The following is a 25,166-nucleotide window of genomic DNA, read 5'->3' as shown; positions in this document are numbered from 1 at the left end:
TCTTGTTCCTGTGCTCTGAAGCTGCACCTCCCCGCTGCACATGAGCTCGAGACGGAACGAGGAGCCAATTTTGACCCACCCACCAGCCCCTGAAGACAGCAAGTGGATTTTTTTTAATAAAGTTGTGATGTGGTAACTCTATTTCTTACAGGTTGCGATGATGGACGTGTTATTTGTGTATGTAATAAAGAGAATGATCATCTAGAGTATGTTTTCGAATAAAGTTTTGCTCTAATGTTGATCAGTAATCATACGTGAAGTAGTTATGGTTGTCTTTAATTTAGTGAGTTAGTTAAATTGTCGTATTTATTTTGGTCGGGCGGTAAGGTCATGATCGGTGAGCAGTAATTGGAAGATCCCTATGGGGGGGGGCGTCACCCATTACGGATGGGAGCGCCCGGGGGAGGTGGCCATTGGCCCCTCAACGGGGAGGCGGTTCCTTCTAAGGATGGGCCGCCAAAAGAAAAGGAAAGGCGGTCAAGGCCCCTTCCTTGATAGGAGGGGCTACGGGCCCCTCCTGGGGAATTTCCCGGGGCCAGGACATCTGCGACGGCAGATGTGGTAAGTTGTGTGGAGTGGGGAGGGGGTTTACGCTACCTTCTAGACACCTCACACGAGTCCTCGGACGACCTTTAAATGGCGTTGAGTTCATTGGGGCCCCCGTCAAGTCAAGGGAAATTGGTAGATGCATTTGAGGTACAGCCTCTGTGCGGTCGCCCCTCCCGAGTGGGGGGGGGTAATTCTGGTTTAGGGATCTGACACCGGTTACGACCTTGCCGTTGGCCCTTAACGTTAGGATGTACAATTTCAAGTTAAATGTTTTGCAGGATGTTAGTTCGGCTAGGAGAACCTTTGTATTAGAGATATGTTAAGGTTAGCCAAACATCGTAATGTGGAAATGAAATTGTACATAATATGAAACTGTTATTTTAATGTTTTTAAGTTTGTTTCATATTTTAATAAATACGGCCGGGAGGGTCACTCCGTCCCGCCTTCCAAAAGTTCAGAACCGTTTCCGTTTTCCCATCCTTGGGGATTGCGTCGAGAGGGGGTGGCGGGTATCTCAGCCATATGGAATTTGTGTAATTTTGCGTTCCGCGGAGATCGCGGAATTGCACAAAATTCTGCGTTCCCCGACATTGCGAAATTATTGGCTTGTTCGCGTTCTCAAAATGTGTGTTTGCGAGATATTTCCCCTTGAGCACGCAAACAGCAATTGCGAACAGCAAAAAAGCATTGCGAACAAGCAATTCAGCATGTTCGCAGAATTTCTGCATGTCCGCAGAGATTTTTTACTGTTTTGCGAAGATTTGCTTAATGCGATTACGCGAATTCCGCCCACCCCTAATTAGTTGTACAGAATTTTAACTGTGAATGTTCTTGAGGATAGATTTCAAAAATTGAAAACCTCAAAGCAGGAGACACTTAGCACCTATTTTATCTCTTATTTTGAGAAGGTGATATGGGATTGTCTCTGCTTCCTGAAGTTGGATTACCCTCAGCAGTTACAGGTATATAGGCAGCTAACACTGGCATTTAAAAACATTTTCATTTTGTTATTACTATTAATAATGGTACATCTATCAAAATATCCATAGTTTACATAGAAGATGCTCACCTGTGTATTCCGATAATACACTGTCTTTTCCAAGTACACCATTTCCACCCACAGCAGAGACTTTGAAGGTGTATAGGTTGCCAGGTATTAAATTTGTGATGGAGACATTTTCATACATTGTTGTTACATTTGATTCTGGATTTCCTAAAACTTGCACTAAATAGGAGTTTTTGTTGCCAGTCGATGGTAGCCAGCTCAAAGAAATTGTATCAATGGTGATGTATGTCAAACTTAGATTGTTGGTTACATTGGGTACTGAAATAGAAAAATAGAACGTGAAGTATCACTCAGAGAAACTTTTACATATTTGTCAGAAATATTTTTTACACCAGATAAATTACAGAAAAACACGTAGAAGTTACCTATCATTGGGAAGAATTGCCATGATAGATCTCTAATAGGGTGAAATAGTTTGTAACACTTCTGGCGCATTGATTTTGTATTAAAAAATTGAGACTTGTACTAAAGAATCTAAATTCCCAGAAAAGCATAGAAATGTTTCCAATGACATCTCTTCAGTTATGATAACTTATTCAAAACCCCCAAATGTGAGCAACTGTAACTTAGTCTCATTAATTCTAGAAAATGTTTCCCAAAATGTATAACTGATTCTGAATTTAGGTACAGATGTAATTTATACATGCCAGACATTTAGCCTGCCTAGCCAAATAGCTCTTAATCAGAAATTATCTAATGTTGTTAAATCAAATGAGTACATATACATTGTTATTTCATGTATGATGTAATATTTCGATGAGATGGAATTTTTCAAATCAGTGAGTGCAGATTGTTTCTAATGCTCTAGTTATTTTTTGAATGTCTATTCACTAAATCCCTTTATAGCTTGCAGTTTATCCACTTTATATGGCCTTCTATTTGTTCAAATGAACTTTTAGAATAATGAGTTAATGATTATATCCATTTTAACTAGTTTACATATACTTTGATTTTGGTATCGGAGTGGGAATTATTTGATTTCAGATATTTCTGATCACTTGCTCTGAAAAGACCTTTTGCTAGTCTTTAAAAAAAATTACAACTCTGTTACTTTATAGCGGATTAACTAGTATTGATGTTTTTCTCATAAATTGGAATTATATGATTCTTCCTTTATACTGATTTCGCAGAAGGCAGCATGCAAAAACTCTTTTCATTCAACAGGAAGGGACAACATACTATAGATAAGGTATTACGAATATATTTAAAATACATAGTTATATTTTAATAATATTCCCACAGAAATCCTTTGTCTTATGTCATAATTAGAAGAATACATGGTATTTGCAGCAGTACCCCAGGTTTATATTTACACATAAAAATGGAACCAGTAAACTGTTTTGTTCATTAAATGTAAATGTGCACTAAACCAATCTTATTTGGATTTAAATTCAAATAATCGCATATATGGTGATTCAAAGTGCAACCATGACTTTGTGTTCAGCAATTTTACAGCTAAATAGGTATTCTCACGAAAAGTATAATAACAAAATCAGTTTAGAACTTTCCTGCTGAGAAAACCAGCTTACCAAAAATAAATCTTTCTATTTCAACACAGTCAGCAGAAATAATAATTTGAAAGCAAAAACTCCAAAAGTGATGAGGGAACCATTTCAGTAAAGGGGCTTGCAGATGTGGATTACCTGACTGAGTTCAAATATACTAGCATGGAAGGTGTGTATGCATTTATGTGTTTGAAATTGAACAATATATTCCTACTTTCAGTCATGTGTGGTCATTCACTTAGATCAATAGATTCACCTGTTGAGAAAGCATGAAAATGCACTCCTGACATGATTGTGATCACATTAGTTTCCAGGAAAGAAGCTTAAATAACATATCTTTCTGTATAATTCAATGATGCCAAAAATGTATAAAAACATAGAAGATAGCTTTTAATTGAGCTTTTCCTCACTTATCTTCATGTAAAACTTTGAATATAGGAAATAATATTCGTGGTTAAACATTATTCTCTTGATTTCTCCAGAAAATCGATTGCTAATGTGCAATAATCAGGCACACTACCGGGACTATTTTAGAATACCTGAGAAATCAGTAACTTTCTAAAACATGCATGAACTTCTCTTTTGAAATGCCATCAAATAGCTTAAACTAAAAACCTAAGCAGAACTCTGCTTAAGAAACTCCAGTTTGGTGTGTCCTGTCAATCTTAGTTGTCGGCCAGGGCGGTAAATTCCATACCGTCTGCGGAATTTGCGGAATTTGTGTAATTTTGTGTTCCGCGGAGATCGGGGAATTGCACAAAAATCTGCATTCCCCGACATTGCGAAATTTTTGGCTTGTTCGTGTTCTCAAATTGTGTGTTTGCAAGATATTTCCCCCCAAGCACGCAAACAGCAATTGTGAACAGCAAAAAAGCATCGCGAACAAGCAATTCAGCATGTTCGCAGAATTTCTGCATGTCCGCAGAGATTTTTTACTGTTTTGCGGAAATTTGCTTAACGCGATTACGCGAATTCCGCCCACCCCTAATTAGTTGTACAGAATTTTAACTGTGAATGTTCTTGAGGATAGATTTCAAAAATTGAAAACCTCAAAGCAGGAGACACTTAGCACCTATTTTATCTCTTATTTTGAGAAGGTGATATGGCATTGTCTCTGCTTCCTGAAGTTGGATTACCCTCAGCAGTTACAGGTATATAGGCAACTAACACTGGCATTTAAAAACATTTTAATTTTGTTATTACTATTAATAATGGTACATCTATCAAAATATCCATAGTTTACATAGTAGATGCTCACCTGTGTATTCCGATAATACACTGTCTTTTCCAAGTACACCATTTCCACCCACAGCAGAGACTTTGAAGGTGTACAGGTTGCCAGGTATTAAATTTGTGATGGAGACATTTTCATACATTGTTGTTACATTTGATTCTGGATTTCCTAAAACTTGCACTAAATAGGAGCTTTTGTTGCCAGTCGGTGGTAGCCAGCTCAAAGAAATTGAATCAATGGTGATGTATGTCAAACTTAGATTGTTGGTTACATTGGGTACTGAAATAGAAAAATAGAACGTGAAGTATCACTCAGAGAAACTTTTACATATTTGTCAGAAATATTTTTTACACCAGATAAATTACAGAAAAACTTGTAGAAGTCACCTATCAATGGGAAGAATTGCCATGATAGATCTCTAATAGGGTGAAATAGTTTGTAACACTTCTGGCGCATTGATTTTGTATTAAAAAATTGAGACTTGTACTAAAGAATCTAAATTCCCGGAAGAGCATAGAAATGTTTCCAATGACATCTCTTCAGTTATGATAACTTATTCAAAACCCCCAAATGTGAGCAACTGTAACTTAGTCTCATTAATTCTAGAAAATGTTTCCCAAAATGTATAACTGATTCTGAATTTAGGTACAGATGTTATTTATACATGCCAGACATTTAGCCTGCCTAGCCAAATAGCTCTTAATCAGAAATGATCTAATGTTGTTAAATCAAATGAGTACATATATATTGTTATTTCATGTATGATGTAATATTTCGATGAGATGGAATTTTTCAAATCAGTGAGTGCAGATTGTTTCTAATGCTCTAGTTATTTTTTGAATGTCTATTCTACTAAATCCCTTTATAGCTTGCAGTTTATCCACTTTATATGGCCTTCTATTTGTTCAAATGAACTTTTAGAATAATGAGTTAATGATTATATCCATTTTAACTAGTTTACATATACTTTGATTTTGGTATCGGAGTGGGAATTATTTGATTTCAGATATTTCTGATCACTTGCTCTGAAAATACCTTTTGCTAGTCTTTAAAAAACATTACAACTCTGTTACTTTATAGAGGATTAACTAGTATTGATGTTTTTCTCATAAATTGGAATTATATGATTCTTCCTTTTTACCGATTTCGCAGGACAGCATGCAAAAACTCTTTTCATTCAACAGGAAGGGACAACATGCTATAGATAAGGTATTACGAATATATTTAAAATACATAGTTATATTTTAATAATATTCCCACAGAAATCCTTTGTCTTATGTCATAATTAGAAGAATACATGGTATTTGCAGCAGTACCCCAGGTTTATATTTACACATAAAAATGGAACCAGTAAACTGTTTTGTTCATTAAATGTAAATGTGCACTAAACCAATCTTATTTGGATTTAAATTCAAATAACCACATATATGGTGATTCAAAGTGCAACCATGACTTTGTGTTCAGCAATTTTACAGCTAAATAGGTATTCTCACGAAAAGTATAATAACAAAATCAGTTTAGAACTTTCCTGCTGAGAAAACCAGCTTACCAAAAATAAATCTTTCTATTTCAACACAGTCAGCAGAAATAATAATTTGAAAGCAAAAACTCCAAAAGTGATGAGGGAACCATTTCAGTAAAGGGGCTTGCAGATGTGGATTACCTGACTGAGTTTAAATATACTAGCATGGAAGGTGTGTATGCATTTATGTGTTTGAAATTGAACAATATATTCCTACTTTCAGTCATGTGTGGTCATTCACTTAGATCAATAGATTCACCTTTTGAGAAAGCATGAAAATGCACTCCTGACATGATTGTGATCACATTAGTTTCCAGGAAAGAAGCTTAAATAACATATCTTTCTGTATAATTCAATGATGCCAAAAATGTATAAAAACATAGAAGATAGCTTTTAATTGAGCTTTTCCTCACATATCTTCATGTAAAACTTTGAATATAGGAAATAATATTCGTGGTTAAACATTATTCTCTTGATTTCTCCAGAAATTCGATTGCTAATGTGCAATAATCAGGCACACTACAGGGACTATTTTAGAATACCTGAGAAATCAGTAACTTTCTAAAACATGCATGAACTTCTCTTTTGAAATGCCATCAAATAGCTTAAACTAAAAACCTAAGCAGAACTCTGCTTAAGAAACTCCAGTTTGGTGTGTCCTGTCAATCTTAGTTGTAGGCCGGGGCGGTAAATTCCATACCGTCTGCGGAATTTGTGGAATTTGTGTAATTTTGCGTTTTGCGGAGATCGCGGAATTGCACAAAATTCTGCGTTCCCCGACATTGCGAAATTATTGGCTTGTTCGCGTTCTCAAAATGTGTGTTTGCGAGATATTTCCCCTCGAGCACGCAAACAGCAATTGCGAACAGCAAAAAAGCATTGCGAACAAGCAATTCAGCATGTTCGCGGAATTTCTGCATGTCCGCAGAGATTTTTTACTGTTTTGCGAAGATTTGCTTAATGCGATTACGCGAATTCCGCCCACCCCTAATTAGTTGTACAAAATTTTAACTGTGAATGTTCTTGAGGATAGACTTCAAAAATTGAAAACCTCAAAGCAGGAGACACTTAGCACCTATTTTATCTCTTATTTTGAGAAGGTGATATGGGATTGTCTCTGATTCCTGAAGTTGGATTACCCTCAGCAGTTACAGGTATATAGGCAGCTAACACTGGCATTTAAAAACATTTTCATTTTGTTATTACTATTAATAATGGTACATCTATCAAAATATCCATAGTTTACATAGAAGATGCTCACCTGTGTATTCCGATAATACACTGTCTTTTCCAAGTACACCATTTCCACCCACAGCAGAGACTTTGAAGGTGTACAGGTTGCCAGGTATTAAATTTGTGATGGAGACATTTTCATACATTGTTGTTACATTTGATTCTGGATTTCCTAAAACTTGCACTAAATAGGAGCTTTTGTTGCCAGTCGGTGGTAGCCAGCTCAAAGAAATTGTATCAATGGTGATGTATGTCAAACTTAGATTGTTGGTTACATTGGGTACTGAAATAGAAAAATAGAACGTGAAGTATCACTCAGAGAAACTTTTACATATTTGTCAGAAATATTTTTTACACCAGATAAATTACAGAAAAACACGTAGAAGTTACCTATCATTGGGAAGAATTGCCATGATAGATCTCTAATAGGTGAAATAGTTTGTAACACTTCTGGCGCATTGATTTTGTATTAAAAAATTGAGACTTGTACTAAAGAATCTAAATTCCCAGAAAAGCATAGAAATGTTTCCAATGACATCTCTTCAGTTATGATAACTTATTCAAAACCCCCAAATGTGAGCAACTGTAACTTAGTCTCATTAATTCTAGAAAATGTTTCCCAAAATGTATAACTGATTCTGAATTTAGGTACAGATGTAATTTATACATGCCAGACATTTAGCCTGCCTAGCCAAATAGCTCTTAATCAGAAATTATCTAATGTTGTTAAATCAAATGAGTACATATACATTGTTATTTCATGTATGATGTAATATTTCGATGAGATGGAATTTTTCAAATCAGTGAGTGCAGATTGTTTCTAATGCTCTAGTTATTTTTTGAATGTCTATTCACTAAATCCCTTTATAGCTTGCAGTTTATCCACTGTATATGGCCTTCTATTTGTTCAAATGAACTTTTAGAATAACGAGTTAATGATTATATCCATTTTAACTAGTTTACATATACTTTGATTTTGGTATCGGAGTGGGAATTATTTGATTTCAGATATTTCTGATCACTTGCTCTGAAAATACCTTTTGCTAGTCTTTAAAAAAAATTACAACTCTGTTACTTTATAGCGGATTAACTAGTATTGATGTTTTTCTCATAAATTGGAATTATATGATTCTTCCTTTTTACTGATTTCGCAGAAGACAGCATGCAAAAACTCTTTTCATTCAACAGGAAGGGACAACTTACTATAGATAAGTTATTACGAATATATTTAAAATACATAGTTATATTTTAATAATATTCCCACAGAAATCCTTTGTCTTATGTCATAATTAGAAGAATACATGGCATTTGCAGCAGTATCCCAGGTTTATATTTACACATAAAAATGGAACCAGTAAACTGTTTTTTCATTAAATGTAAATGTGCACTAAACCAATCTTATTTGGATTTAAATTCAAATAACCGCATATATGGTGATTCAAAGTGCAACCATGACTTTGTGTTCAGCAATTTTACAGCTAAAGAGGTATTCTCACGAAAAGTATAATAACAAAATCAGTTTAGAACTTTTCTGCTGAGAAAACAAGCTTACCAAAAATAAATCTTCCTATTTCAACACAGTCAGCAGAAATAATAATTTGAAAGCAAAAACTCCAAAAGTGATGAGGGAACCATTTCAGCAAAGGGGCTTGCAGATGTGGATTACCTGACTGAGTTCAAATATACTAGCATGGAAGGTGTGTATGCATTTATGTGTTTGAAATTGAACAATATATTCCTACTTTCAGTCATGTGTGGTCATTCACTTAGATCAATAGATTCACCTGTTGAGAAAGCATGAAAATGCACTCCTGACATGATTGTGATCACATTAGTTTCCAGGAAAGAAGCTTAAATAACATATCTTTCTGTATAATTCAATGATGCCAAAAATGTATAAAAACATAGAAGATAGCTTTTAATTGAGCTTTTCCTCACATATCTTCATGTAAAACTTTGAATATAGGAAATAATATTCGTGGTTAAACATTATTCTCTTGATTTCTCCAGAAAATCGATTGCTAATGTGCAATAATCAGGCACACTACCGGGACTATTTTAGAATACCTGAGAAATCAGTAACTTTCTAAAACATGCATGAACTTCTCTTTTGAAATGCCATCAAATAGCTTAAACTAAAAACCTAAGCAGAACTCTGCTTAAGAAACTCCAGTTTGGTGTGTCCTGTCAATCTTAGTTGTCGCCAGGGCGGTAAATTCCATACCGCCTGCGGAATTTGTGGAATTTGTGTAATTTTGCGTTCCGCGGAGATCGGGGAATTGCACAAAATTCTGCATTCCCCGACATTGCGAAATTTTTGGCTTGTTCGTGTTCTCAAATTGTGTGTTTGCAAGATATTTCCCCCCAAGCACGCAAACAGCAATTGTGAACAGCAAAAAAGCATCGCGAACAAGCAATTCAGCATGTTCGCAGAATTTCTGCATGTCCGCAGAGATTTTTTACTGTTTTGCGGAAATTTGCTTAATGCGATTACGCGAATTCCGCCCACCCCTAATTAGTTGTACAGAATTTTAACTGTGAATGTTCTTGAGGATAGATTTCAAAAATTGAAAACCTCAAAGCAGGAGACACTTAGCACCTATTTTATCTCTTATTTTGAGAAGGTGATATGGCATTGTCTCTGCTTCCTGAAGTTGGATTACCCTCAGCAGTTACAGGTATATAGGCAGCTAACACTGGCATTTAAAAACATTTTAATTTTGTTATTACTATTAATAATGGTACATCTATCAAAATATCCATAGTTTACATAGAAGATGCTCACCTGTGTATTCCGATAATACACTGTCCTTTCCAAGTACACCATTTCCACCCACAGCAGAGACTTTGAAGGTGTACAGGTTGCCAGGTATTAAATTTGTGATGGAGACATTTTCATACATTGTTGTTACATTTGATTCTGGATTTCCTAAAACTTGCACTAAATAGGAGCTTTTGTTGCCAGTCGGTGGTAGCCAGCTCAAAGAAATAGAATCAATGGTGAAGTATGTCAAACTTAGATTGTTGGTTACATTGGGTACTGAAATAGAAAAATAGAACGTGAAGTATCACTCAGAGAAACTTTTACATATTTGTCAGAAATATTTTTTACACCAGATAAATTACAGAAAAACTTGTAGAAGTCACCTATCAATGGGAAGAATTGCCATGATAGATCTCTAATAGGGTGAAATAGTTTGTAACACTTCTGGCGCATTGATTTTGTATTAAAAAATTGAGACTTGTACTAAAGAATCTAAATTCCCGGAAGAGCATAGAAATGTTTCCAATGACATCTCTTCAGTTATGATAACTTATTCAAAACCCCCAAATGTGAGCAACTGTAACTTAGTCTCATTAATTCTAGAAAATGTTTCCCAAAATGTATAACTGATTCTGAATTTAGGTACAGATGTAATTTATACATGCCAGACATTTAGCCTGCCTAGCCAAATAGCTCTTAATCAGAAATGATCTAATGTTGTTAAATCAAATGAGTACATATATATTGTTATTTCATGTATGATGTAATATTTCGATGAGATGGAATTTTTCAAATCAGTGAGTGCAGATTGTTTCTAATGCTCTAGTTATTTTTTGAATGTCTATTCTACTAAATCCCTTTATAGCTTGCAGTTTATCCACTTTATATGGCCTTCTATTTGTTCAAATGAACTTTTAGAATAATGAGTTAATGATTATATCCATTTTAACTAGTTTACATATACTTTGATTTTGGTATCGGAGTGGGAATTATTTGATTTCAGATATTTCTGATCACTTGCTCTGAAAATACCTTTTGCTAGTCTTTAAAAAAAATTACAACTCTGTTACTTTATAGCGGATTAACTAGTATTAATGTTTTTCTCATAAATTGGAATTATATGATTCTTCCTTTTTACTGATTTCGCAGGACAGCATGCAAAAACTCTTTTCATTCAACAGGAAGGGACAACGTACTATAGATAAGGTATTACGAATATATTTAAAATACATAGTTATATTTTAATAATATTCCCACAGAAATCCTTTGTCTTATGTCATAATTAGAAGAATACATGGTATTTGCAGCAGTACCCCAGGTTTATATTTACACATACAAATGGAACCAGTAAACTGTTTTGTTCATTAAATGTAAATGTGCACTAAACCAATCTTATTTGGATTTAAATTCAAATAACCACATATATGGTGATTCAAAGTGCAACCATGACTTTGTGTTCAGCAATTTTACAGCTAAATAGGTATTCTCACGAAAAGTATAATAACAAAATCAGTTTAGAACTTTCCTGCTGAGAAAACCAGCTTACCAAAAATAAATCTTTCTATTTCAACACAGTCAGCAGAAATAATAATTTGAAAGCAAAAACTCCAAAAGTGATGAGGGAACCATTTCAGTAAAGGGGCTTGCAGATGTGGATTACCTGACTGAGTTTAAATATACTAGCATGGAAGGTGTGTATGCATTTATGTGTTTGAAATTGAACAATATATTCCTACTTTCAGTCATGTGTGGTCATTCACTTAGATCAATAGATTCACCTGTTGAGAAAGCATGAAAATGCACTCCTGACATGATTGTGATCACATTAGTTTCCAGGAAAGAAGCTTAAATAACATATCTTTCTGTATAATTCAATGATGCCAAAAATGTATAAAAACATAGAAGATAGCTTTTAATTGAGCTTTTCCTCACATATCTTCATGTAAAACTTTGAATATAGGAAATAATATTCGTGGTTAAACATTATTCTCTTGATTTCTCCAGAAATTCGATTGCTAATGTGCAATAATCAGGCACACTACAGGGACTATTTTAGAATACCTGAGAAATCAGTAACTTTCTAAAACATGCATGAACTTCTCTTTTGAAATGCCATCAAATAGCTTAAACTAAAAACCTAAGCAGAACTCTGCTTAAGAAACTCCAGTTTGGTGTGTCCTGTCAATCTTAGTCCTAGGCCGGGGCGGTAAATTCCATACTGTCTGCGGAATTTGTAGAATTTGTGTAAGAGATCGCGGAATTGCACAAAATTCTGCGTTCCCCGACATTGCGAAATTATTGGCTTGTTCGCGTTCTCAAAATGTGTGTTTGCGAGATATTTCCCCCGAGCACGCAAACAGCAATTGCGAACAGCAAAAAAGCATTGCGAACAAGCAATTCAGCATGTTCGCAGAATTTCTGCATGTCCACAGAGATTTTTTACTGTTTTGCGGAGATTTGCTTAACGCAATTACGCGAATTTCGCCCAGCCCTAATTAGTTGTACAGAATTTTAACTGTGAATGTTCTTGAGGATAGATTTCAAAAATTGAAAACCTCAAAGCAGGAGACACTTAGCACCTATTTTATCTCTTATTTTGAGAAGGTGATATGGCATTGTCTCTGCTTCCTGAAGTTGGATTACCCTCAGCAGTTACAGGTATATAGGCAGCTAACACTGGCATTTAAAAACATTTTCATTTTGTTATTACTATTAATAATGGTACATCTATCAAAATATCCATAGTTTACATAGAAGATGCTCACCTGTGTATTCCGATAATACACCATCTTTTCCAAGTACACCATTTCCACCCACAGCAGAGACTTTGAAGGTGTACAGGTTGCCAGGTATTAAATTTGTGATGGAGACATTTTCATACATTGTTGTTACATTTGATTCTGGATTTCCTAAAACTTGCACTAAATAGGAGCTTTTGTTGCCAGTCGGTGGTAGCCAGCTCAAAGAAATTGTATCAATGGTGATGTATGTCAAACTTAGAATGTTGGTTACATTGGGTACTGAAATAGAAAAATAGAACGTGAAGTATCACTCAGAGAAACTTTTACATATTTGTCAGAAATATTTTTTACACCAGATAAATTACAGAAAAACACGTAGAAGTTACCTATCATTGGGAAGAATTGCCATGATAGATTTCTAATAGGGTGAAATAGTTTGTAACACTTCTGGTGCATTGATTTTGTATTAAAAATTGAGACTTGTACTAAAGAATCTAAATTCCCAGAAAAGCATAGAAATGTTTCCAATGACATCTCTTCAGTTATGATAACTTATTCAAAACCCCCAAATGTGAGCAACTGTAACTTAGTCTTATTAATTCTAGAAAATGCTTCCCAAAATGTATAACTGATTCTGAATTTAGGTACAGATGTAATTTATACATGCCAGACATTTAGCCTGCCTAGCCAAATAGCTCTTAATCAGAAAAGATCTAATGTTGTTAAATCAAATGAGTACATATACATTGTTATTTCATGTATGATGTAATATTTCGATGAGATGGAATTTTTCAAATCAGTGAGTGCAGATTGTTTCTAATGCTCTAGTTATTTTTTGAATGTCTATTCACTAAATCCCTTTATAGCTTGCAGTTTATCCACTTTATATGGCCTTCTATTTGTTCAAATGAACTTTTAGAATAATGAGTTAATGATTATATCCATTTTAACTAGTTTACATATACTTTGATTTTGGTATCGGAGTGGGAATTATTTGATTTCAGATATTTCTGATCACTTGCTCTGAAAATACCTTTTGCTAGTCTTTAAAAAAAATTACAACTCTGTTACTTTATAGCGGATTAACTAGTATTGATGTTTTTCTCATAAATTGGAATTATATGATTCTTCCTTTTTACTGATTTCGCAGAAGACAGCATGCAAAAACTCTTTTCATTCAACAGGAAGGGACAACATACTATAGATAAGGTATTACGAATATATTTAAAATACATAGTTATATTTTAATAATATTCCCACAGAAATCCTTTGTCTTATGTCATAATTAGAAGAATACTTGGTATTTGCAGCAGTACCCCAGGTTTATATTTACACATAAAAATGGAACCAGTAAACTGTTTTGTTCATTAAATGTAAATGTGCACTAAACCAATCTTATTTGGATTTAAATTCAAATAACCGCATATATGGTGATTCAAAGTGCAACCATGACTTTGTGTTCAGCAATTTTACAGCTAAATAGGTATTCTCACGAAAAGTATAATAACAAAATCCGTTTAGAACTTTCCTGCTGAGAAAACCAGCTTACCAAAAATAAATCTTTCTATTTCAACACAGTCAGCAGAAATAATAATTTAAAAGCAAAAACTCCAAAAGTGATGAGGGAACCATTTCAGTAAAGGGGCTTGCAGATGTGGATTACCTGACTGAGTTTAAATATACTAGCATGGAAGGTGTGTATGCATTTATGTGTTTGAAATTGAACAATATATTCCTACTTTCAGTCATGTGTGGTCATTCACTTAGATCAATAGATTCACCTGTTGAGAAAGCATGAAAATGCACTCCTGACATGATTGTGATCACATTAGTTTCCAGGAAAGAAGCTTAAATAACATATCTTTCTGTATAATTTAATGATGCCAGAAATGTATAAAAACATAGAAGATAGCTTTAAATTGAGCTTTTCCTCACATATCTTCATGTAAAACTTTGAATATAGGAAATAATATTCGTGGTTAAACATTATTCTCTTGATTTCTCCAGAAACTCGATTGCTAATGTGCAATAATCAGGCACACTACAGGGACTATTTTAGAATACCTGAGAAATCAGTAACTTTCTAAAACATGCATGAACTTCTCTTTTGAAATGCCATCAAATAGCTTAAACTAAAAACCTAAGCAGAACTCTGCTTAAGAAACTCCAGTTTGGTGTGTCCTGTCAATCTTAGTTGTAGGCCGGGGCGGTAAATTCCATACTGTCTGCGGAATTTGTGTAATTTGTGTAATTTTGCGTTCCGCGGAGATCGCGGAATTGCACAAAATTCAGCGTTCCCCGACATTGCGAAATTATTGGCTTGTTCGCGTTCTCAAAATGTGTGTTTGCGAGATATTTCCCCCCGAGCACGCAAACAGCAATTGCGAACAGCAAAAAAGCATTGCGAACAAGCAATTCAGCATGTTCGCAGAATTTCTGCATGTCCACAGAGATTTCTTACTGTTTTGCGGAGATTTGCTTAACGCGATTACGCGAATTCCGCCCAGCCCTAATTAGTTGTACAGAATTTTAACTGTGAATGTTCTTGAGGATAGATTTCAAAAATTGAAAACCTCAAAGCAGGAGACACTTAGCACCTATTTTATCTCTTATTTTGAGAAGGTGATATGGCATTGTCTCTGCTTCCTGAAGTTGGATTACCCTCAGCAGTTACAGGTATATAGGCAGCTAACACTGGCATTTAAAAACATTTTCATTTTGTTATTACTATTAATAATGGTACATCTATCAAAATATCCATAGTTTACATAGAAGATGCTCACCTGTGTATTCCGATAATACACCGTCTTTTCCAAGTACACCATTTCCACCCACAGCAGAGACTTTGAAGGTGTACAGGTTGCCAGGTAATAAATTTGTGATGGAGACATTTTCATACATTGTTGTTACATTTGATTCTGGATTTCCTAAAACTTGCACTAAATAGGAGCTTTTGTTGCCAGTCGGTGGTAGCCAGCTCAAAGAAATTGTATCAATGGTGATGTATGTCAAACTTAGATTGTTGGTTACATTGGGTACTGAAATAGAAAAATAGAACGTGAAGTATCACTCAGAGAAACTTTTACATATTTGTCAGAAATATTTTTTACACCAGATAAATTACAGAAAAACATGTAGAAGTTACCTATCATTGGGAAGAATTGCCATGATAGATTTCTAATAGGGTGAAATAGTTTGTAACACTTCTGGCGCATTGATTTTGTATTAAAAATTGAGACTTGTACTAAAGAATCTAAATTCCCAGAAAAGCATAGAAATGTTTCCAATGACATCTCTTCAGTTATGATAGCTTATTCAAAACCCCCAAATGTGAGCAACTGTAACTTAGTCTAATTAATTCTAGAAAATGTTTCCCAAAATGTATAACTGATTCTGAATTTAGGTACAGATGTAATTTATACATGCCAGACATTTAGCCTGCCTAGCCAAATATCTCTTAATCAGAAAAGATCTAATGTTGTTAAATCAAATGAGTACATATACATTGTTATTTCATGTATGATGTAATATTTCGATGAGATGGAATTTTTCAAATCAGTGAGTGCAGATTGTTTCTAATGCTCTAGTATTTTTTGAATGTCTATTCACTTAATCCCTTTATAGCTTGCAGTTTATCCAATTTATATGGCCTTCTATTTGTTCAAATAAACTTTTAGAATAATGAGTTAATGATTATATCCATTTTAACTAGTTTACATATACTTTGATTTTGGTATCGGAGTGGGAATTATTTGATTTCAGATATTTCTGATCACTTGCTCTGAAAATACCTTTTGCTAGTCTTTAAAAAAAATTACAACTGTGTTACTTTATAGTGGATTAACTAGTATTGATGTTTTTCTCATAAATTGGAATTATATGATTCTTCCTTTTTACTGATTTCGCAGGACAGCATGCAAAAACTCTTTTCATTCAACAGGAAGGGACAACATACTATAGATAAGGTATTACGAATATATTTAAAATACATAGTTATATTTTAATAATATTACCACAGAAATCCTTTGTCTTATGTCATAATTAGAAGAATACATGGTATTTGCAGCAGTACCCCAGGTTTATATTTACACATAAAAATGGAACCAGTAAACTGTTTTGTTCATTAAATGTAAATGTGCACTAAACCAATCTTATTTGGATTTAAATTCAAATAACCACATATATGGTGATTCAAAGTGCAACCATGACTTTGTGTTCAGCAATTTTACAGCAAATTAGGTATTCTCATGAAAAGTATAATAACAAAATCAGTTTAGAACTTTCCTGCTGAGAAAACCAGCTTACCAAAAATAAATCTTTCTATTTCAACACAGTCAGCAGAAATAATAATTTGAAAGCAAAAACTCCAAAAGTGATGAGGGAACCATTTCAGTAAAGGGGCTTGCAGATGTGGATTACCTGACTGAGTTTAAATATACTAGCATGGAAGGTGTGTATGCATTTATGTATTTGAAATTGAACAATATATTCCTACTTTCAGTCATGTGTGGTCATTCACTTAGATCAATAGATTCACCTGTTGAGAAAGCATGAAAATGCACTCCTGACATGATTGTGATCACATTAGTTTCCAGGAAAGAAGCTTAAATAACATATCTTTCTGTATAATTCAATGATGCCAAAAATGTATAAAAACATAGAAGATAGCTTTTAATTGAGCTTTTCCTCACATATCTTCATGTAAAACTTTGAATATAGGAAATAATATTCGTGGGTAAACATTATTCTCTTGATTTCTCCAGAAACTCGATTGCTAATGTGCAATAATCAGGCACACTACAGGGACTATTTTAGAATACCTGAGAAATCAGTAACTTTCTAAAACATGCATGAACTTCTCTTTTGAAATGCCATCAAATAGCTTAAACTGAAAACCTAAGCAGAACTCTGCTTAAGAAACTCCAGTTTGGTGTGTCCTGTCAATCTTAGTTGTAGGCCGGGGCGGTAAATTCCATACCGTCTGCGGAATTTGTGGAATTTTTGTAATTTTGCGTTCCGCGGAGATCGCGGAATTGCACAAAATTCTGGGTTCCCCGACATTGCGAAATTATTGGCTTGTTCGCGTTCTCAAAATATGTGTTTGTGAGATATTTCCCCCCGAGCACGCAAACAACAATTGCGAACAGCAAAAAAGCATTGCGAACAAGCAATTCCGCATGTTCGCAGAATTTCTGCATGTCCGCAGAGATTTTTTACTGTTTTGCGGAGATTTGCTTAACGCGATTCCGCGAATTCCGCCCACCCCTAATTAGTTGTACAGGATTTTAACTGTGAATGTTCTTGAGGATAGATTTCAAAAATTGAAAACCTCAAAGCAGGAGACACTTAGCACCTATTTTATCTCTTATTTTGAGAAGGTGATATGGCATTGTCTCTGCTTCCTGAAGTTGGATTACCCTCAGCAGTTACAGGTATATTGGCAGCTAACACTGGCATTTAAAAACATTTTAATTTTGTGATTACTATTAATAATGGTACATCTATCAAAATATCCATAGTTTACATAGAAGATGCTCACCTGTGTATTCCGATAATACACTGTCTTTTCCAAGTACACCATTTCCACCCACAGCAGAGACTTTGAAGGTGTACAGGTTGCCAGGTATTAAATTTGTGATGGAGACATTTTCATACATTGTTGTTACATTTGATTCTGGATTTCCTAAAACTTGCACTAAATAGGAGCTTTTGTTGCCAGTCGGTGGTAGCCAGCTCAAAGAAATTGTATCAATGGTGATGTATGTCAAACTTAGATTGTTGGTTACATTGGGTACTGAAATAGAAAAATAGAACGTGAAGTATCACTCAGAGAAACTTTTACATATTTGTCAGAAATATTTTTTACACCAGATAAATTACAGAAAAACATGTAGAAGTTACCTATCATTGGGAAGAATTGCCATGATAGATCTCTAATAGGGTGAAATAGTTTGTAACACTTCTGGCGCATTGATTTTGTATTAAAAAATTGAGACTTGTACTAAAGAATCTAAATTCCCAGAAAAGCATAGAAATGTTTCCAATGACATCTCTTCAGTTATGATAAATTATTCAAAACCCCCAAATGTGAGCAACTGTAACTTAGTCTCATTAATTCTAGAAAATGTTTCCCAAAATGTATAACTGATTCTGAATTTAGGTACAGATGTAATTTATTCATGCCAGACATTTAGCTTGCCTAGCCAAATAGCTCTTAATCAGAAAAGATCTAATGTTGTTAAATCAAATGAGTACATATACATTGTTATTTCATGTATGATGTAATATTTCGATGAGATGGAATTTTTCAAATCAGTGAGTGCAGATTGTTTCTAATGCTCTAGTTATTTTTTGAATGTCTATTCACTAAATCCCTTTATAGCTTGCAGTTTATCCACTTTATATGGCCTTCTATTTGTTCAAATGAACTTTTAGAATAATGAGTTAATGATTATATCCATTTTAACTAGTTTACATATACTTTGATTTTGGTATCGGAGTGGGAATTATTTGATTTCAGATATTTCTGATCACTTGCTCTGAAAATACCTTTTGCTAGTCTTTAAAAAAAATTACAACTCTGTTCCTTTATAGCGGATTAACTAGTATTGATGTTTTTCTCATAAATTGGAATTATATGATTCTTCCTTTTTACTGATTTCGCAGGACAGCATGCAAAAACTCTTTTCATTCAACAGGAAGGGACAACATACTATAGATAAGGTATTACGAATATATTTAAAATACATAGTTATATTTTAATAATATTCCCACAGAAATCCTTTGTCTTATGTCATAATTAAAGAATACATGGTATTTGCAGCAGTACCCCAGGTTTATATCTATACTACTATTATAAAGCGAGAACTGGGAACCTTTGAGGCGGGTAAACTCCAGAAGTATACCATCAATCACAACACCCAATACAGCGTTGGAAAAGGGAGGTCCAGGAAACGGACATAGGCTATACATTTGTCCAACATATACATTACGAAGGGCAAACAACATTTCAGAAAAAGTAGTTCCTGGTGGGCGTTGTTCTCAATGTGGGCGGTAACATTGGCAGAGGGGCATGTCCCATTCACTCGGTTTCAAGCACTCAAGCACACACACAACAACAGATTCTGATAGCACACACACAAAACACAGCAACCAACAGATTCTGCAAACACACACAAGCACACACACAACATAGCAACTTCAGCAAAAACACTGTTTAATGCACGTCCACTTCAGGACATAAACATCGTTTTTAAAATAGCAATTTCGAAATGATCTTTTTAAAATATGTGCAAAATCGAAAATTCTGAATGATTGTTTTAAAAATATGTGCAAAATCACAAAATCGCCATGTGCAATAGGCTTATTACTCACTGACTGCAGTATTTCAAGGCAACAAAAACAAAGGGGCTCGGCCTCAGCAAGGTTCTGAGGCAAAGGGCGCGGCTTCAGGACGAAAAGCCAATCAAGGTTGGGCAAGCCACACAAGCATCCAATCGCACAACACTCTTGGCTGTGACACCCACAAAACAACCTTGCACAACCAGCCAATCGCGCCACTGCGCCTTCCAGCAAACAACCAATCGCCCCACACACATTACACAAATAACCAATCACACAAGCAATCACACAGTAGCACATTCATTGGAAAGACAATTCATAAAAACCTTCAGCATTGGTCCAACACCCACGTGATTCCTACGAGCATTATTGCTGTCGGAGCCACTAACGAGGGAAACTCAGCAATACACATTGACACAAGCCACGGAAAAAATAGCATTTACGCTCTTTAAAAAACAATTCCAGAGTCGGGCACTGGTATTCAAAGGGGATACACAGGGGGCAGCCAGGGAAATATTCACGAGAACAAGCCTCTTTCACATTCAAAAACGAGGCATCATGTTTGCTCTGTAAACGCGGGCAGCCAGGGAAATAATCAGGGAGAACAAGCCTCAATAGCATTACACAAGGAGGCGTGATGCACAGAAATTAATTGTCGAACGTTCTTGCAGGGAAAAGCAAAAACACAAGTTTAAAGCAGTCCCCGGACACAGCGCTCACAAGACACAGTCAGAGCATTATTGCTGTGAGGCTGTGTGGACTTACAGGTTGAGAGAGGGCACAGAACGAGCCACAATAAAGCTGTTGCAAGGCCCTGGAAAGGGGGCAGCCAGGGCCTCATTGAGGAAGCTTTACACAGTGAATGGATGCTAATTGAAAAATAAACTAAAAAATACAAATTACAACAGGGCGACATGCTTGCAGAGGAAAACAAATAGCCCTGCTCTGTCCCCTCGCTGGAATTAGCCAAAATACAGCAACACATTTAAAATATCTACAACACATCACAGGTTCAACAAGGGGGCAGGCACTCAACCAAAAACATGAACATTTAAATAACACTCATTTAACTTCACATTACAGCCACACTACATTACACATTAAGACAGGGGAAAAACAGGAAAACAAAAACAGGAGGAGTTCAATAAGCCTCATTTACATTCAGAAAAGAGGCATGATGTATATTAATTGACGCAGATTACAGCTACTTGATGGTTGGGGGCTGGCAGAGAAACTAAAAAAGGAAGATTTACATAGCACTCCTTACACTTCTAATTAAAAATACCACTACATTACATGTTGCCACAGGGAGTGGACAAAAACACAAAAAACAGGAGGATTTAAATAAGCCGCATTTACATTACAAAAAGAGGCATGAGGTATAGTAATTAATGGCGCTTTACGCTACTTAATGCTGCCGCATTTACAGTACAAAAAGAGGCATAATGTAGATTAATTAATGCAGCTTTACGCTACTTGATGCTGCCGCATTTACATTACAAAAAGAGGCATGAGGTATAGTCATTGACGGCGCTTTACGCTACTTGATGCTGCTGTATTTACATTACAAAAAGAGGCATAATGTATAGTAATTGACGGCGCTTTACGCTACTTGATGCTGCTTTGCTTTGTGGAAAATATACCCACACTTACCCATGATCAAAAACATAACTAAGGACATTTAAAAGGACATTATTTCTTTACAACGCTAACACCCCCTAATAACGTTGTTCAGACACAAAAGTTTGAGCGTTCTCTCTTTATAATAGTAGTATACATATTGCTTTTCAAAAAAAGACACCTTTAACATACTCTACTCTACTCAGAACACCCACTGTACTACTTTTTATTTTTTTAGTTCCACACCCTTATATAGCGCAAACTACACCTGAATCGCCCATCAGAGCGCTTTACATAGCAGCAGTTACGTTACATGAGGACACACCTTCATTTTTTTTAAGGCACAGGGAGATTACGTGATTTGCCCAGAATCACAGATTGTCACGCCTCATTCATTACACTTTCAGAACATATCCAAACCACACATAGCCTACTACAAAAAGGTGCACAAAATAAACATTCTAGGACAAATACAATATTGCAAAACACAATACAAATTAGCATAAATATCTTTACACTTTTTACAAATATTACAATCACTTTCTTACAATGGTGAAGAGGAAGACACAACTTTCAAGGGCAACATATAAAACACGGGCACAAAGGAATAAGCGCATACGACTAACACATGAACAGGATCACAACCACTTAACAAACATCGATGATCCATACACTTCTCAGCTTTCACAGCCAATTCAGCACAACAGTGACCAGCCATCAACGTCCACTACTATACCTCATACTTCCACTTTACAAACTTCAACAAGAGAAGCTCAAACACAACTTACAGACCAACCTTTACTTATGCTTCCAATAACAGTACATAGCCTCAAATCAGCATTCAACTACAACCCACGTATTGACTACATGAACAATGCAGATGTTATAATTGGAAACATGGACAGTGTCTGTAACAAGTGCTACGCACAGAAATGGAAGGCGGAACCTAAAGGCCTTTGTTGCTTATCAGGAAAGGTCAATATTAATAACATACAAGAACCACCTCCAATCATTAAACAACTACTTGATGGCACTCACCCACTTTCAAATCATTTCTTAACAAACACACGCCGTTACAATACTCTATTCCAAATGACATCCTTTGGTGCAAATGAAGTCAAAGAAGGCAATTTCATGCCTACTTTTAAAATACACGGACAGTTATACCATTTAATTGGCAGCATGCTTCCACAAGAAGGAAAGTCCCCACAATTTCTACAAATATATTTCATTTCCGCAATGCAACAAGTTGATGCACGATCACACATGATCCCAAACTTAAACAGACAGCTAATTGAAGAGCTACAAACCACATTGCACACTCATAACACGTACATTAGGTCACTTAAATACAACTATGAGATGCATTCACATGATGAAGATTTAAAAATTATCATCCATGCTGATCAAAGCCCTCCAAATACACATCCAGGGAGATATAATGCACCAACAACTGATGAAGTTGCAGTTCTTTTAGTTAATGAAAACAAAGGCCCACGCGACATTGTCTTACATACACGAGAAGGAATATTACGTAAAGTTTCCGAATTGCATAGATCATATGACCCCTTACAATATCCCATTCTATTCCCGAGAGGTGAAGATGGTTATTGTCTAAACATACCACTAGCAAACTGCGGTAAGAACAAAAATGTTACATGCATGCAATACTAGGCCTATACTCTAATGGTTAGATCCACAACTTTCAATACCTTACATTGGTTTCGAAATCTTTTTAATCAATATATTGTTGATATGATGGCAAAAATGATCACCGAAAGGCTCGACTTCATACGCCGCAATCAAACACAACTACGGGCAGAAAACTACATAAACTTAAAAGATGCACTCAATCAAGATCAGCACCTTCACGCTTCGGATATTGGACAACACGTCATTTTACCCGCTACCTTCACTGGCTCGCCCAGGTACATGCACGAAAAGACACAAGATGCAATGACATACGTTAGGCACTATGGGAGACCTGATTTGTTCATCACCTTCACATGCAATCCAGAGTGGCCAGAAATTAAAAAAGAATTATTTCCTAAACAAAGATCATGCGATAGACATGACATCATTGCACGTGTATTCAATTTAAAAGTGAAAGCACTCATGAAAATATTAACACAAAAACATATCTTTGGATATGCCAAAGCTAACATATTTACCATTGAATGGCAAAAGAGGGGACTGCCCCACGTGCACATCCTATTGTGGCTTGAACCTAAAATACAAGCAGACGAAGTAGATCTCATTATATCCGCTGAGCTGCCAGATCCTGTCAATGATGAACAACTATTTTTGATTGTTAAAAAGAACATGTTGCATGGCCCATGTGGTGAACACAACGTTCTATCACCATGTATGAAAAATGGGATTTGTACCAAAAAATACCCACGCCCTCTCAATAATGAAACAGAAACTGGTGTTAATGGTTATCCCATTTACCGTAGAAGAGGCCCACAACATGGCGGACAGACAATCACAATGACTGTTAGAGGCCAAGAAATTACTGTCGATAATCAGTGGGTGGTTCCATATTCACCTGTACTATGTCGCACTTTCAATGCTCACATTAATATTGAATACTGCCAATCAGTGAAAGCTATTAAATATATTTGCAAATATATCAACAAAGGCTCAGATCAAGCAACTGCTACTATTGAAAACAAACATAATGAAATTGAAACATATCTCAATGGCAGGTATATTAGTACTTCAGAGGCTGTTTGGCGCATCCTTCAGTTTAACATTCATGAAAGACATCCGACGGTCACACATCTAGCTGTACATCTGCCAAATGGACAAAGAGACTATTTTAATGAAAAAACAATGAACCGAGTAGCAGAAAATCCAACACCTACAACACATGTGCCCAGATGCATCAACCATTTTAGGAAGTGCAAACGGTGCGATTCGCATAAATCGGCCTTTTGCACTTCCTAAATTGGTTACTGGGATGCATCAAGCATTTTTTGGAAATCGCTTTTTTTGCGAGTTCCAAAAAATGCGATTGCTGTTAAGGAATCGCACATTTGCGATTCCTTAACAGCAATGCATCATCCCCAAAACATTTGCGATTTCCAAAATTGCAAATGCAAATTACCACGAAGTTCAACTTCGTGGTAATTTGCAAAAATGTTTAAAAACGCATGAAAATGCATTTTTTAAACGTGTACGTTACAGGCACACATGTCCTTAGGACATGTGTGTATGTAACTCACATGTAAAAGTGCATTTCATGAGTGCAGGGGGGGGTCCTTTGGACCCCCCTCTCCACCCTTGAAAGGCTTTGATGCATTCCAAATTGAAATTGCGAATTCGCAATTCCCATTCATTCCTATGGGCATTTCAGCCCATAGGAATGAATGGGAATATCGGATTCGCTATTTGGAACTCGCAATTTTATTGGAATTCGGTAAAAATTGCGATTTTTACCGAATTCCAATAAAATTGCGAATTTAATGATGCATTGCCATTTGCGAATCCTTAATTGCGATTCCTTATTTTTCGCAATTAAGGAATCGCAAATGACAACGTTGATGCATCTAGGGGTTACTGCCTTCTTTAAATTGTGTGCCACGGACA

The 25,166-nt window shown here is 35.5% G+C and overlaps 1 protein-coding gene across 1 annotated transcript in view; it reads right to left on the bottom strand.

Annotated features, from left to right (window-relative positions):
* Nucleotides 1-25,166, bottom strand: part of LOC147684194 (receptor-type tyrosine-protein phosphatase eta-like) — a 139,398-nt gene that overhangs the window by 25,670 nt on the left and 88,562 nt on the right. The window contains exons 11-17 of the mRNA XM_086942606.1: nt 18,154-18,408; nt 15,398-15,652; nt 12,639-12,893; nt 9,895-10,149; nt 7,138-7,392; nt 4,379-4,633; nt 1,619-1,873 (exon numbers count right to left, since the gene is read on the bottom strand). Of these exons, the coding sequence (XP_086798732.1) occupies nt 1,619-1,873; nt 4,379-4,633; nt 7,138-7,392; nt 9,895-10,149; nt 12,639-12,893; nt 15,398-15,652; nt 18,154-18,408 (1,785 nt within the window). The remainder of the gene's footprint in view (nt 1-1,618; nt 1,874-4,378; nt 4,634-7,137; nt 7,393-9,894; nt 10,150-12,638; nt 12,894-15,397; nt 15,653-18,153; nt 18,409-25,166) is intronic.

Source organism: Lissotriton vulgaris, chromosome 11, assembly GCF_964263255.1.
Source record: "Lissotriton vulgaris chromosome 11, aLisVul1.2, whole genome shotgun sequence".
Taxonomy (NCBI): Eukaryota; Metazoa; Chordata; class Amphibia; order Caudata; family Salamandridae; genus Lissotriton; species Lissotriton vulgaris.
The sequence above is the reverse complement of the archived record's forward strand: the minus strand, read 5'-3'. Positions and strand labels throughout refer to the sequence as shown.